Consider the following 13,666-nt stretch of genomic DNA (forward strand, 5'->3'; position numbering starts at 1 on the left):
TTATCCAGCTCTGCCACTCACTAGCTGTGTGACCTTGGGCAAGTTATTTAACCCCTCTCTACCTTAGCTTCCCCAGTGGGGATGATAATAGTAACCCACTTGATTGGATTGTTTTGATGACAAATTGAGACAATCTATAGGAAGCTCTTAGAACAGTGCACAGCACATAGGAAATTCAATCAATGTCAGCTATTATCAATGTAATCTTGCAGTTCAACGTCAACTTGGAAAATACCAAGCTTGTGTCAACCTATGAATGGATGAGAACTTTCCCATAATTAGGGTAGTTAAGGCAACCAGCCAATCCCTGGTAGACAGGCAGAATATTATCCTCGAGAGATCCCCCAAGGAATGTGTGGAAAGGGTATGATAGGAAACCCAGGAGGGTAACATTCAAGATTACTGGATGTAACTGAAGGCTTAATTCTCTTCTTCTTGGCAATATTCCTTCTCAAATGGTGAACAAGATACTTGCTTGTTACCAGGACATGCCAAGTCAGAGATGGAGGGGACAGGTGTGGGGCTCTGAGGTTTTGTCTCATGGGAAAGTGGGACTGGCCACAGAAAGGTCAGCTGATACATGTAACCATGGTTTGGGGAACCGAGGACACCTCAGATACAGCACTGGGGATTCAAAGGAAAGACATTCACCCAGGAAAGACATATAAATGCTGGATTTATATCGCTGCTGGATGTGCCAGAAAGCACCAATGAACACATGTTACAGAGGAGGTGACAGAAGAAGAGGGGGTGTGCTCATCATCACCCCCAGATGGGCAGCCTGGACGGAGGGGCCCAGGGCCGTGGGAGGTTGGTCAGTAGGCTGACTGGCTGTGGACCAGACAGGCTTGGGGATCCCATGGAGATGGGTGAAATTCCAGATTCACCCTCTCATCAACAGGAAGCCAGGTAAGTAACTGCAGGCTTCACTGACATCCCAGGAAGGGCCTGGATAGTGAGATCTTCCTCAGCGCAGCCCCAGAGAGACTCCAGCACTCAGTGGTGGAGAGAATGCTGGCTGTGCTTCACCAGGAGTACACTCAACTGTTGGCTAAAAGGATCAGAAGATCCTTATCCCAACAAAGCAGAACAATAACCAGACTAGAGCCTGCAATCTGGGTCCATTTCCCCGGAGTCAGTGAGCAGAAGAAAGATGTCAAACATTGTCCCAAATAAGATCATGGGACAAGACCGCTGCACTTGTCCGAAGACGCTGGATGGCCCTTCTGGGGATCACAGGATAGCTGGAGAGGGAAAGGTCAGCTTCCCTCTTTGGTCTGTTGGGAAACGTATTAATTTCCCTCTGCTAGAGGCTGCAGGGAAGGGAAACCTATGAGCCTTGTAAACATTCACTGCTGTGAGCTTGGGAACTTGAAATAAGAAAATGAAAGCTGAGAATCTAAGATCTTTGGTTTAAAGGCTGAAAACACAAATAGATATTTTTAGACTGAGAAGGGGGTAGTGTTCCTTTGAGATGTTTGCGGAGCAATCCATGTAGGGGTCTGATTTTATTATTCAAAGGTAGAAACCTCAGTTGTTTACCTGTGAGAAGCCTTCTTTTCACAGCAAACTTTTCCTGCCGCCAACTGCATCACACAGGTCTGGGGAATCTAAGCGTGATGTGCAAAACTATGTGTTCAGATTTTGCCTGCTCTTTATCAACAGTCTTTTTTTTCGGATGCATGCATGCTTAGTCGTTCAGTCATGTCCGACTCTTGGCAACCCCATGGACTATAGCCCACCTGGCTCCTCTGTCCATGGAATTCTTCAGACAAGAATACTTGACTGAATAGCCATTCCCCTCCCAAGGGATTTTCCCTACCCAGGAATCAAACCTGGGTTTCCTGCATTGCAGGCAAATTCTTTACCGTCTGAGCCACCAGGGAAGCCCTTTCGTTTGGATAACTGTGTCTATTTCACCAGCAGCAGTTTGCAGAAATCCCCATTGCTGCAAAAACAGAGGAAGCCCCACCCAGTTTACTGAAGCCCTGAGACCTTTACTGCAAACACTGAGAACAGACAACAGAAGACACAGAAGTACTCAGCCTGTATTTACAAAAAATCGATACCCACAGACTCTGGGAGAAAAGTTACTACCCATGTGGGAAGGGGGACATCTGAGACAGTGACCTTCCTCTTACCTGGTTAGAAATGATATCACTTAAAAAAAAAAAAAAAAGCAAGTCTAAGTTCTTTTGGAATTTTAGTGCTGTAATCATGGCAAAATAAAAATCTCCTTTGAGGAGAATCTGTGGACTGTATCAATTTGTTGACTGAACTTGGGGGAGAGGGTTGAAGTCTTGCCAGAAAGATTAATAATTCAGACAGGCTCAGAGTGTATCAGCCACCTCTCTTCTGCAAGAGATCAGAGAGCTAAAGCCTTCTGTCTATCAGGAAAGAGGATCTGGTAGGCAAACACCTCTTCAGTTAGAGGTTTTTGAATTAGGAAGAGACAGGAAGATGGGTTTGGTCTTTGGAGTGCGCTATTGTGAGGTTTTCTGTCTCTAGGAGACAAAGGCTTTCAGGGCAGAGAGGACCAGATGAGGCTGGAGGTGGAAAACTATTAAACAAGGGACCTCTAGAGGTCACCAGGCCAGGAGGAGGATTGGTAAGGTCTGGGCAGGACCATGTGAAGCCTGGGTGGATTTTCCTGGCCAGAGTAGGAATGTATACAAGCCAAAAAAAGGCCAAAAAGACTAACATGGGGTCAGAAGAAGTCACTTAACCAAGAGGACCTTGAGTCAACATTCTGAGAATTTTAGTCCTTGAGACCAAACCAAGGGCTTTCAGATCAGACTATAAATTTGACTACTTCAGCCAGGACAAAATACTGTCTGAAGCTAATGAGTTGAAGGGAGGAAGAAAGAGTGGGGGAGGTAGTGTGATGTCATGGGAAGAGCTAAGGGTTTGCAGCCAGACTTACTGTGTGACCTTGTGCAACTTACTTAACCCTGCTGAGCCTCAGCCCTTCATCTGAAAGACTGGCATAATAGTATTTACCTTGAGAGGCTGCCGTGAGGGTTTAGTGATATGTGCAGCTGAAGCAGCAGCACAGGACCTAGAACTGTAGGAGCTCAGTAACTGTTAGCTTCCTTCCCCTTCCAGAAACTGAGCTTGCAAGTCAGTGGCTGTACATGTAGAGCTGGCTATATGAGCTCCGTGCAGTTCTCAAGCCCTTTAAAGCCAGTTAGTCTGAACTGAGATGTGCCGTGTGAAACACACATCAGATTCCCGACACCATGTACAGAAAAAGGGTACAATATCTTATTAATAATTCTGTAGTGATTATATGTTGAAATAAAAATAGTTTTAATATATTGGGTTAAATAAACTATATATTAACTTCACCTGGTTCTCTATACTTGATTTAATGGCCTTCTAGAAAATTTAAAATTACAGGGCAGCACAGACTTTATACCTCTTAGACAGTGCTGACCTAGACACTAGAGGAAGATAGGGTTGGGAAGCTGTGTTCCAGAAGCTCATTTGTTTCTCTACCGTGGGTCTGTGCTTTGGTTTGTTGTCTTGCGTGCATGTATGCTCAGTCACTTCAGTTGCAGACTCTTTGTGGCCCTGTGGACTGTAGCCCGCCAGGCTCCTCTGTCCATGGGGATTCTCCTGGCAAGAATACTAGAGTGGGTTGCCATGCCCTCTTCCAGGAGATCTTCCCGACCCAGGGATCAAACCTGAGTCTCTTGTGTCTCCTGCATTGGCCGGCGGGTTCTTTACCCCTAGCTCCACCTTGTTTTCCTGCTTCCCATGTATACCTGTGGCAGATTCATTTTGATATTTGACAAAACCAATACAATATTGTAAAGTTTAAAAATAAAGTAAAATTTAAAAAAAAAAGACCTTTTTGAAAAAAAAAATGCCATCTTGGGCACAGAGTGGGTGGAAGGCACTCTGGCGCCCCTAGTGGCCACGTGTGGTGGTGGCCACTGTCCAGGAAAAAGGAAACGGGGCTGAAGGTGAGAGGACAGAGCTGTCAGGTGGTAGGTAGCCTGGACAGACTGAACTATTGCTTCTTCGCCTGGAGCTTCATTCCAGACCCTCTACTGACCTTTACTCCAGGAGGGCGGGCCCATTCTCTCTTAGTTCTGAAGGCTCCCGTCTTATATGTGAACTTGGCAGGAAGCAGGCTCTCACCAGGCAGAACCAGACACAGGTGTGAGAGAAAAATGCCATCTCAAGGCCACCTTCAGAAAACCACAGAGTTTCCAGAGAAATAAACAGCAGACTTCACAGACACAGGAATGTTCTTTTTTTTTTTGTCTCTCCGAAGAAGTGTGGTTAGTTGTTTTTAAAACTGTACATTTTACTGTACACTTTTTTTTTTTAGCAAAGGAGAAGGTTGGCATTTGTATTCTGCCCACAGGGATGTCGCTTTCCAAACCTGACAAACACAAGTGCTAGAAACATATCATGTCACGACAGAGCTTGGAGCCGCCGACGAGGACAGACAGCTGGTTCCCCTCGCTTCCCAAGCCTACCCCTTTTCCTCTAGGCGTCTGAACCCAAAGGCAAAAAGAGAGTGGCACTTGGGGTCACCTCCTCAATGGCTACATTTAGAAAAGGCTGAGTGAGAAAGTGCAGGGGGAAAAAGGAGAGGAGGAAAGTGGGGCAGAGAAAGGGAGGGTGGGGGAGATTTTTCTTTCACGCCACCGAAGCTGGAGGTCTCCCATGACTGCAGAAAGCTTGTGCTCCAGCGCTGGGAGTGGAAGTGAGCTTGTGGTCTCAGGAAGAGCCCGGCCCGGTCTGTTGATGACCTGGTCAGGCCCAGAAAGGGACTGGGGGAAGGTAGAGAGGCACCAGCAGAAAAGGAATGAAGACAGGAGAGAGGAGGGAAGGTGAGGAGAGAGAGGAGGGGGCAGGGAAGGAGGAAGGCATGGGGTCTGGAGGCTCCTGGGCGGGAGCCAGAAGGCAGTCCTGCATAGACGGTTCCCCGCCCTCTGCCTGTGTGTTCTGGGCGGGGCTGGGAGGCCACCAGCTCAGCTCCAGGCCTGAGCCCATCAGAACGTTTCAGCCCCAAATGGACTCACCTGTATGCGTTGTAGGCTGCGTGGTCGGCAAGTGGCAGAAGGAGGGAGAGTGGGAGACGGAGGCTAGAACTCTGTGGTGGAGGTTTGGGAGAGAAAGGAATGAGGTGGGGAGAGGTAGTGTGTTGGCAGTGAGGCGAGACCTGGGACAGACAGGGGCCAAGAGAGACAGAGATGCTGGGGAAGACCCTCCAGATGCTTCCAGATGCCTTCCCCCACACTGGCCACAAGTCCTCTGTCTCCTCTCGCCGGTGTCTGTGAGTGTGGGGTTCAGTCTCCAGATGGACAGGAACCCGTGTGCCCCTCCTCATCTTGTCATTTCCATGACAGATCCGCCTCCTGACTGGCATCATGGAAGGCAGCCCCTGTGTCCCCGTGTCCCACCCTGAGCCACCTTCTTCAAGAACAACAAAGGACAGGCTCTAGACACAGAAACGCCCTAGCCACGGTGAAGACTTGGTAACAGATTTCAGACACCACCCCCAAGAGGTACGTGGCCTTGGGCCCTGCCCTGACTTGGTCACTAACTCACTATGTGACCTTGGGCAGGTCTCTTGGACTGTGGCGGGAAGGAGAGAGAAGGTTAAGGGTGAAATGATCGCAAACACCTCTTCGATCTTCAAAATCCTACAACTCATTTAGTCATGAAGAGTCCTTAGTCCTTCGAGCTGGAAGGGATTGGAGATTTGGTACACTCTTGGTATTTTATGAATTAGGAGCCTGAGGTCCCAGAGAGAAGGGGTCTTGCCTGCTGTATTCAACTGGATATTGGGTGGTGGCTCTGAAACCCAGACTCGCAGCTTTGGACTCTGTGTCCAGTGCTCCTTCTGCTCCTTCGAGTCTGCTCCCCTTAAGAGAAAACCTCTTGGCAAGCCCCTCACAACCATGCCCCACCCTGTCCAGCTTCCCTTAAAAGAAGCAAAAATCCCAAAGCACCTCCATAAGTTAACATACCTTATACCCATGGGTCTCATAAAACCCTTCTCCCTCTCCCGCATGTAGAGTCCTGGAAGTTACCCTTCTGGTTTAAGCTGATGTGTTGGGTGTGGGGCGTTGTGTTTGAGAAGCAAAGGAAGCTGGGCCAGCGATTGGGGGTTCACTCACCCCTCCTGAGTGTGGGGACTTGGGAATAATGAGAGAGTCTAGGTGGAGGACTTCAATCTTCCCCCAAACAAATGTGCCACCCAAATCATTCCCTGCTTTGCTCAGCTGGCAGCAACTGCCCACTACCAGGGCTGCTGGGACCTGCTTTTGTGTGGCATAAATTCTCCATTATCTGTGTCACTGAAGAGGAGGAGTCTGGGACGTGGAAGAAAAAAATTAAGAAACAAAAACAACACTGGAACCATCCGCAATCCAAAGCCGCTTGCTTATAGGCTACATTTGTGATTAGAAGGGCAGGAGCCCTGCCTTTCCAAACACTCAGGGCTCAGTCTGACATGTGAGCGATCGAGTCCGCTTTCCCTGAGCACACCCCGACGGGTGGTGGGGGACGGGCCTGGGAAGGTGTGTGTGGGTGGCGTAGTGGGGAGGGGGGAGGCCGTTGACAGGGAGACAAAATGGTCCCTGGATGTAAACATCACCATGGAAACTCCACAAAGACTTGTGGGTAAAGATGCTTCCCCTTCCCCCACCCTGGTAGGGTGGGAGGGAGGAGGCCCACCCCCAGGCCTACACCGTGCTCTCCATCACCCACTCGGAGCTGCCGAAAGTTCCTCGGGCCCCCACCAGGCCACTCTCCTCGAAGGGCAAGAGCATGCCATTTACAGAGAGGCTGCGCTTTGTCCAGATGTTCGAGACCCTCCGCGGGGGGCTGTAGCCACCGGGGGCGACCCCTCCGGTAGCCGCGGCCGCAAAGTCCCCCATGTCGAAGGAGTGGCTGCGTTTGGCCTTGCCCTCCAGGGGCAAGGGGAGCAGGCTCCTGGCCCTGGCCGCGGGCGGCCCCAGCAGTGGCTCTCGGTCCGAGGGGTGGCCCTTGGCCGACGTCCCAGACCCCCTCCCTCCTGGAGTCCTGGAGTCCAGCAGTTCCTCCTTTCTCTGACTTTTGAGGTCCAAGGAGGCGAAGGCCCCCATGAGGCGGTCAAGGTTGGGCTTGGGGCGGGGGGCAGGGGGTGGGAGCCTCCAGGGGCCCCGTCCCAGCCCCTCCCCAATGCCCAGGGAGCTGGAGGAAGAGGAGTCGCTGCCTCGGGCCAGGCTGGCACTGAAGTCCATGAGCTCGTTGCGCACCACCACCTTGGGTGGTCCGGGCACGGGGGCCCCGCTGGGCACGCTGCCCAGAGCGGGCGGCTGGGCCCCGTTGGTCTGGGAGTGCACGTTGGTGACGGCCGCCGCGGGCTTCCCCGCGCCCTCCTGGTTGCAGACCTTGTAGCGCACCATGAGGATGACGATGAAGACCAGCAGCGTGGCCACGATGATGCCGCCGATGACCAGGATCATGGTGCCGCCCAGGATCTGGCTGTGCATGGACTGGCACTGCGGGTAGTCGGCCTTGGTGAAGAACTGGGCGCAGCCCACGATGTTGGTGGCCGTGAGCGTGGTGGCTGTGTCGTCCCACATGGCCAGCACGCACAGGTCGTAGCCAGTCCCGGACACAAGGTTGTTGACCACAAAGGCCTTGTTGGAGGCTGGGATCATCCTGGAGGTGGAGGGGATAGGTCCAGAGGGGGAGGGATGGTGAGGAGCAGTCAGGTGATGGGGGGACAGGGGCAGAAGTGGAAGAAAGAGAGAGGGTGACAGAGAGGAGACGTGGAGAAGGAGAGAGCCACAGGCGCAGAGAGAATGAGGCAGAGAGGGGAGGTGACGGGTGGAGAGACAGGAAAAGGGAGAGAGGGCGAGACAGAGAGGAGGGGGACCCAGGCAGGAGAACAGAGATGGGGGGAAAGAGAGAGGAAGATTCCGGGCCAGGGGGCAGATGTGTCAGAGCCGGATACACAGAGAAAGAGACATCGGCAACCAGGTGCGGAAAACAACCCGGAAGATGTGGAAATAAATCGATGATGAGTGTGACCAAGAAGGGAATGGAACAGGAGGTAGGTGACGGTGGAAAGCGGTTAGAGTTGGAGGTTCGGAGACCAAAGGGGAGAGATTCAGGGGAGAGGAGAGAGAGAAGGCATGGGGGAGGGGCGGAGGGGGAGGCAGAGAGATTAAAGATGTGAAGAAGCAGCAATTAAACAAAAGGGACTCCCCACCTCCTTCTGCCTTGTCTGCTTCAAACAGCCCCCTCAGTCTCTGGGCCATGGGGGTGAGACTCAGGTCAGCCATAGCCGCCCAGCCCGAGGGCTGCCTCCACCCACTGTCTGTCCTGGGAGATTCCCCAGCACTGACTGAGCGCCGTTCAGAGCCTGAGCTGTCACAGACAAGGTCCTGTCCTGAGGGCCCAAGGCCATCCTCCTCTCTAGATGGCTTTCTCACGTCTCAGGAGGGACAACTTCACTGCTGCAGATGGGTTGGGGTGTGTGGGGGGGTCTAGGCAGAAGGAAACTGGAGGCGTGAAGAGGGGCGTTGCTTGGAGAGGAAGGGCAGGGTGCAATGTTGAAGACTGGGGGGAACTCTGCTTCCCAGAGTGGGGGAGGGGTCCTCCGTCACTGCCATAGCAGGCCAGGGCCATCCAAAGACCCCTGGGGCAGTATCACTGGTTGGGGAGGCCTCTACGGCTCCCTCCACCTTAAGGGAGGGTCAGAGGGGGCAGCAATCTCCCCACACTGGGGCCGGTCCACCCTAGCCTTAGCCCTTCCAGCATGCCTTCTGGTGGGAGTTCCTAGAAACGACGCCTGTCTCATCTGACATACACTCTTGCAGAAATACTCACCTCGGCTGAAAGGAGCCACATCTCCCTGCAGCCTCCTCACCGCCCCCCAGACCCACACTCCCAAAGAGCCCGGTGTGCTCCTGTCCCCTGCTACTCCAGCGCCATCTGTGCCCGTCAGTGGCTCACACCCAGGCAGCTTAATTGAGACCTCAAACATGAAATCCTGGAGCCTGAAGACTTCCACCTGGGAACTGCGCACGGAGGCTGGGACTGACAGGCAGGTATTGACGTCTCGTCAGTGGGCAGCTCTGGAGGCTTCTGCCTCCCGCCTCACTCTCAGCCCCTCTAGGCTGCTGGGGAAGCCACACGAGGAAATTGAGTCCTCTGCCCCATGCCCACCTCCATCCTATAGCTACAGTGCGTGGGGCAGAAGAGGTGAGTGGAGGAGTTGGGGGCCTGGATCCAGCAAAGGCACTGCACCCAGCCCCTTAGGTCTATCTGTTCCACCTGTGCGTCATGGCAAGCCTGGGCCCTCAGATCACAGAGGACTGGCCAAGGCTCAGAGAGGTTAAGTGATTTGCCTGAGGTCACCCAGCTGGGACTGCCAGGATGAGGCAGTTGGGGCTTTGACACTAGCTTCTAGATCCACAGTCTGGGCTTATTCCTTTCCACAAATGAGGATGATTTTCGTCATCTCAGTGAAAACCTTGCCCCGGCCTGTTGCAGATCAGCCAGCCCCTTCCATGGAGCAACCTAGCTCACTGAGGCTCACGCTCCTCCACAAACAGAACCTCGGTTCTGCTGGGCCCACTGCTGTGCAGAGTCCACTTCCTTCCACCTCAGGGTAGCGATGTGAGCGTCGTGAGTTGGAGCAGCAGGAGCTATGCACACCCAGAATAGTGCAATAGTAGGCTGTGTGCTTAGTCGCTTCAGTTGTGTCCAACTCTTTGCGACCCTATGGACTGTAGCTTGCTAGGCTCCTCTGACCATGGGGTTTCTCCAGGCAAGAATACTGGAGTGGGTTGCCATGCCCTCCTCCAGGGGATCTTTCTAACCCAGGGGTTGAACCCGTGTCTCTCACTCTTACACACTGGCAGGCAGGTGCTTTACCGCTAGCGCCACTGGGAAGCCCGATGACAGTAGAGCAAATGCTTCAAGGCAAGTGTGTTCAGGCTCTGCTTTAGGCACCCTATGTCTATCAACTCGCTTAGCCCTACAGCAACTCTCTGAAGCAGCTACTGTCGTGGTCTTTTTTCTGCAGAGGTGTTAGGCAAACGTAACATGGCCAAGTCAGTATTCAAACCCAGGCAGTCCAGCTCCTATCCACTCTGACCCACCTCACTCGGCCACCTCTCTGGGTCATGAGTAATAAAAGAACATATCCCTTTAGGGCGGGGATGGGTTGGCTGGTTTATTGAACCCCCGATATGTGACAAGGGTTTTCACACTCAATATTGTGTTTAAATCTCACCACAATCCCAGGACACAGGAGAGGGACTCTGAGCCTAGAAATCATCTCAGTATTTAGCTGTCTTATCCTGGAAGCAGACCCGGCTATTACTACTACTACTACTACGAAGAGTAGCCAACACTGAGGGCTTCCTCTGTGCCAGGATCGTTAAGAGGATTAATTCATTTAATCCAACAATTGTTGGGAGGTCGTTATTATTACTGTTTTACATGTAAGAACCTGAGGCACAGAAAGGTTAAGTTTCCTGCCTGAGAGCGCCCAGCTAGTACGTGGCAGAGCTGGGATCCGAACCAGACAGTCTGGCCCCAGAGCCTCCGCTCCTGATCGCTGTGCCTTGCTGCCTCACAGCCACTGCCCTGTCTTCCTGCCCTCCCTGGGGCGACGTTGTGTGGACCCTGCCCGGCCTCTCCCCATCCCCCTTGCTTCCTGAGTCAGGGAAGATCATGATGCGATGAAGCTGCAACTGGGCTGCTGTTAAGGGAGGTGTTTCAGGGTGAGGCTGATCCTTAGCAAGCAGCTGGCACCGGGGATGAAGGGTCACGCTGGGGAAATCCTTGCACTGTAAATGATCCATCAGAAGCAAGGCCAGATAGAAAAGCCTGCTTTCCAGGATTAAGAGCAGAAAAGCAGCTCTTGTTTTCTCTGGGGGGTTGGGGGTGTGTGTGTGTGTGTGTGTGTGTGTGTGGACTTAACAGGAGAACTAGAACCAGCTGGCTCAAACCTCCTTGGAAATCAAGCTTTCCTTTGCTGACAATAATAACCAACATTCACCAAGTGCTAACCTTGTGCTGGGCAGTTTACATGTAGTATCTCATTTAGCCTCTTAACAATGATAAGCTATCATTCCCACTTAGGAAAGGAGGAAGCTAAACAGTTTTCACTTTCACTTGGGGGAATGGAGCTGAGACCAGATTTGTATCCAGGATTCAGAGCCCGGTTCTTAATCACAAGCAAGACTGCTCCCCACTCCAGGCAGCGAAAGGACGGCCTGCGTGAGAAAGTCATGTGAATCAGGCACTATTCAAACCCTAGTAACAGAACCAACCTCATCTCCTGCCCATGTGGCCATGTCCACCCCATTTTGTTCCTGACTAGATCTGGGGAGCCTGGATCCCTCTTTGAGACAGACTGGGACCTGGGGCCCTTCGCTGCAGTGCTTGCACCTGGACAAATGTCTCCTCGAGCAACGGCATACAAAGAAGATTCCCTTCTCCAGGGGATCTTCCTGACCCAGGGATTGAACTGGGGTCTCCCACATTGCAGGTAGATTCTTTATCATCTGAGCCACCAGGGAAGCCCTACAAAGAAGCTGCTGCTGCTGCTGCTAAGTCAGTTCAGTCGTGTCCGACTCTGTGCGACCCCATAGACGGCAGCCCACCAGGCTCCCCCGTCCCTGGGATTCTCCAGGCAAGAACACTGGAGTGGGTTGCCATTTCCTTCTCCAATGCATGAAAGTGAAAAGTGAAAGTGACGTCGCTCAGTTGTGTCCAACTCTTAGCAACCCCATGGACTGCAGCCTCCCAGGCTCCTCCGTCCATGAGATTTTCCAGGCAAGAGTACTGGAGTGGGGCGCCATTGCCTTCTCTGACAAAGAAGCTACAAAGGACTAAAAGTAACTGCGTGCATGTGCAGTTGGGGCAAATTATGAACAACAAGCTACAAAAAGGCCAAAACCCAACTGCCACTTCTGAGGTGCTAGAAGCAAAAGCAGGGTCCTGTGCATGATCTCTGCACGCAGCACCAACACAGGGGTGGGCAGACCACCCAAGCCACCCTTTGAGCCTGACCCACCAATCTGTCCCACTCTTGTCCCATTTAAGGGGCCAGCTCAACCCCCTTCCCCCTGGGGGGTGAATAAGGGCACCTGTACTTGTTTCTGCTTCCTCGTGCTACAGCAGGAGCCCTAATAAAGCCTTGCCTGAATTTCTCATCTGGCCGTTAGCAATTTCCATTGATTAAAGAGTCCAAGAACCCAGGTTATTAACAACTTCACTCCTACCCACACCCTACTAGCACTCTGGCTGGAAAGCTGTGCCTTCTGAACCTCGCCCTCTTACCATCACCACACTCATGCTTTTGCCTGGGCCTCGTCATTTCTGGTCTGGATGGATGCAGTGTTCTCCAAACCGGCCTCCCCGCCTCTGGTTGTGCTTCCTTGAAGTCTGTGCTCAGCACCATCATCTCCAGAGTGCTCCAGCTAAAGCACAACTCTGGACGTGTCCCCTGGCCGCTGAAACAGTCTTCAAGGGCTAACCATTACCTACAAGGGATGTCCAGGGTCCTGAGCTGGGCTCCCAATCCAGACTTCCCATCCCATTCTTGCCCTTCCACTCACATACCCTCATCCTAGCCCATGTTCTTAAAACAACTCAGAATCAGTTAGGCCTTGTGGTGCAGAGGGCACACTCACAGAGCAATGGGATGATAAAGGACCACTTGTAAAGGGACTCGTTACAAAGAGTGGACAGGGGATGGGGACCACAGAGCACAGGCAGTGACCCAGGGCTAGCCGCAGCCAAGCTGTTTCCAGATTCAGGAAGGAGACTCACGCAGGTCGGCACTACTCCGAGTGTGGCCCATAGGAGGGTGGTCGTTCATGAGCTGTTTGTTCCTGGTCCCTGATCAGACAGCACAGACATTGAGAGTAAGCTTTAAGAATGTTTTACAGCCATTTAGCACTGGTTGTGACACCTGAATGAGTGATCATTTTTTTCTGATAAAGTGTTTCTATGATATTCTTAAAAAAGCATTGGTCTGCAAAAAAGAAAGCTGGTCGTTCACCACAAATACCTTGAGAAGCACTGGCCTAGGCAGAGCAGGGTGCCTCAGGCTTGGCACTGCTGACAGTTGGGCGATGAGTTTTGGTGGTGGGGCGGTCCTGTGTACTATATGTGTTTATTAGCAGCATCCCTGGCCTCTACCCACTGGGTGCCAGTAACCCCCCCTCCCCAGTTATGACAACCAAAGATGTCTCCAGACATTACCATCTGGGGACAGAATCACCTCCTGTTGGGACACATCAGTCTAGAAAACTTGGTTGAGGGACAGAGACAACCAGTGGCAACTGTACAGGGTGAGGACCAGACAGGTACCCCAGCCTCAAGTCTCTTCCCTCTTCCCAGGCTTCTGCTACTGCTCCCCATGACCGAACCCAGCTGAAAGCCAGAGTTCATGGGCGCGCGTTGGTCAGCCTTTCAGGGCACACAGCAGTGGGCAGGAGGGGCAAATGGATCTGGAGAGGCAAGAAAAGAAAAAAAAAAAAAAAAGATGTCTGGCACAACTATTGGGTCACAGCCCTCTTTGTGAAAGACTCATCCTGAAATCCTGATAGATTTCTTTCCGTCACATAAACTGGCAACATCTCTTTTAGTAGAAAACATGAATTGCTATTTTAAGTTGCTCCAAAGTGTT

At 52.2% G+C, this 13,666-nt stretch overlaps 1 protein-coding gene and 1 long non-coding RNA gene across 2 annotated transcripts in view; one reads left to right on the forward strand and one right to left on the reverse strand.

The window, feature by feature from the left end:
• Positions 1-4,256: 4,256 nt before the first annotated feature.
• Positions 4,257-13,666, reverse strand: part of LRFN2 (leucine rich repeat and fibronectin type III domain containing 2) — a 203,338-nt gene continuing 193,928 nt past the window's right edge. The window contains exon 3 of the mRNA XM_070777924.1: positions 4,257-7,671. Within this exon, the coding sequence (XP_070634025.1) occupies positions 6,708-7,671 (964 nt within the window). The 3' untranslated portion in view covers positions 4,257-6,707. The remainder of the gene's footprint in view (positions 7,672-13,666) is intronic.
• Positions 7,007-9,178, forward strand: LOC139178947 (uncharacterized). The gene is made up of 3 exons (XR_011563381.1): positions 7,007-7,121; positions 7,396-8,065; positions 8,835-9,178. It is a non-coding gene; the product is annotated as an uncharacterized lncRNA (long non-coding RNA).

The sequence above is a fragment of the Bos indicus genome, chromosome 23 (assembly GCF_029378745.1).
Source record: "Bos indicus isolate NIAB-ARS_2022 breed Sahiwal x Tharparkar chromosome 23, NIAB-ARS_B.indTharparkar_mat_pri_1.0, whole genome shotgun sequence".
Lineage (NCBI taxonomy): Eukaryota > Metazoa > Chordata > Mammalia > Artiodactyla > Bovidae > Bos > Bos indicus.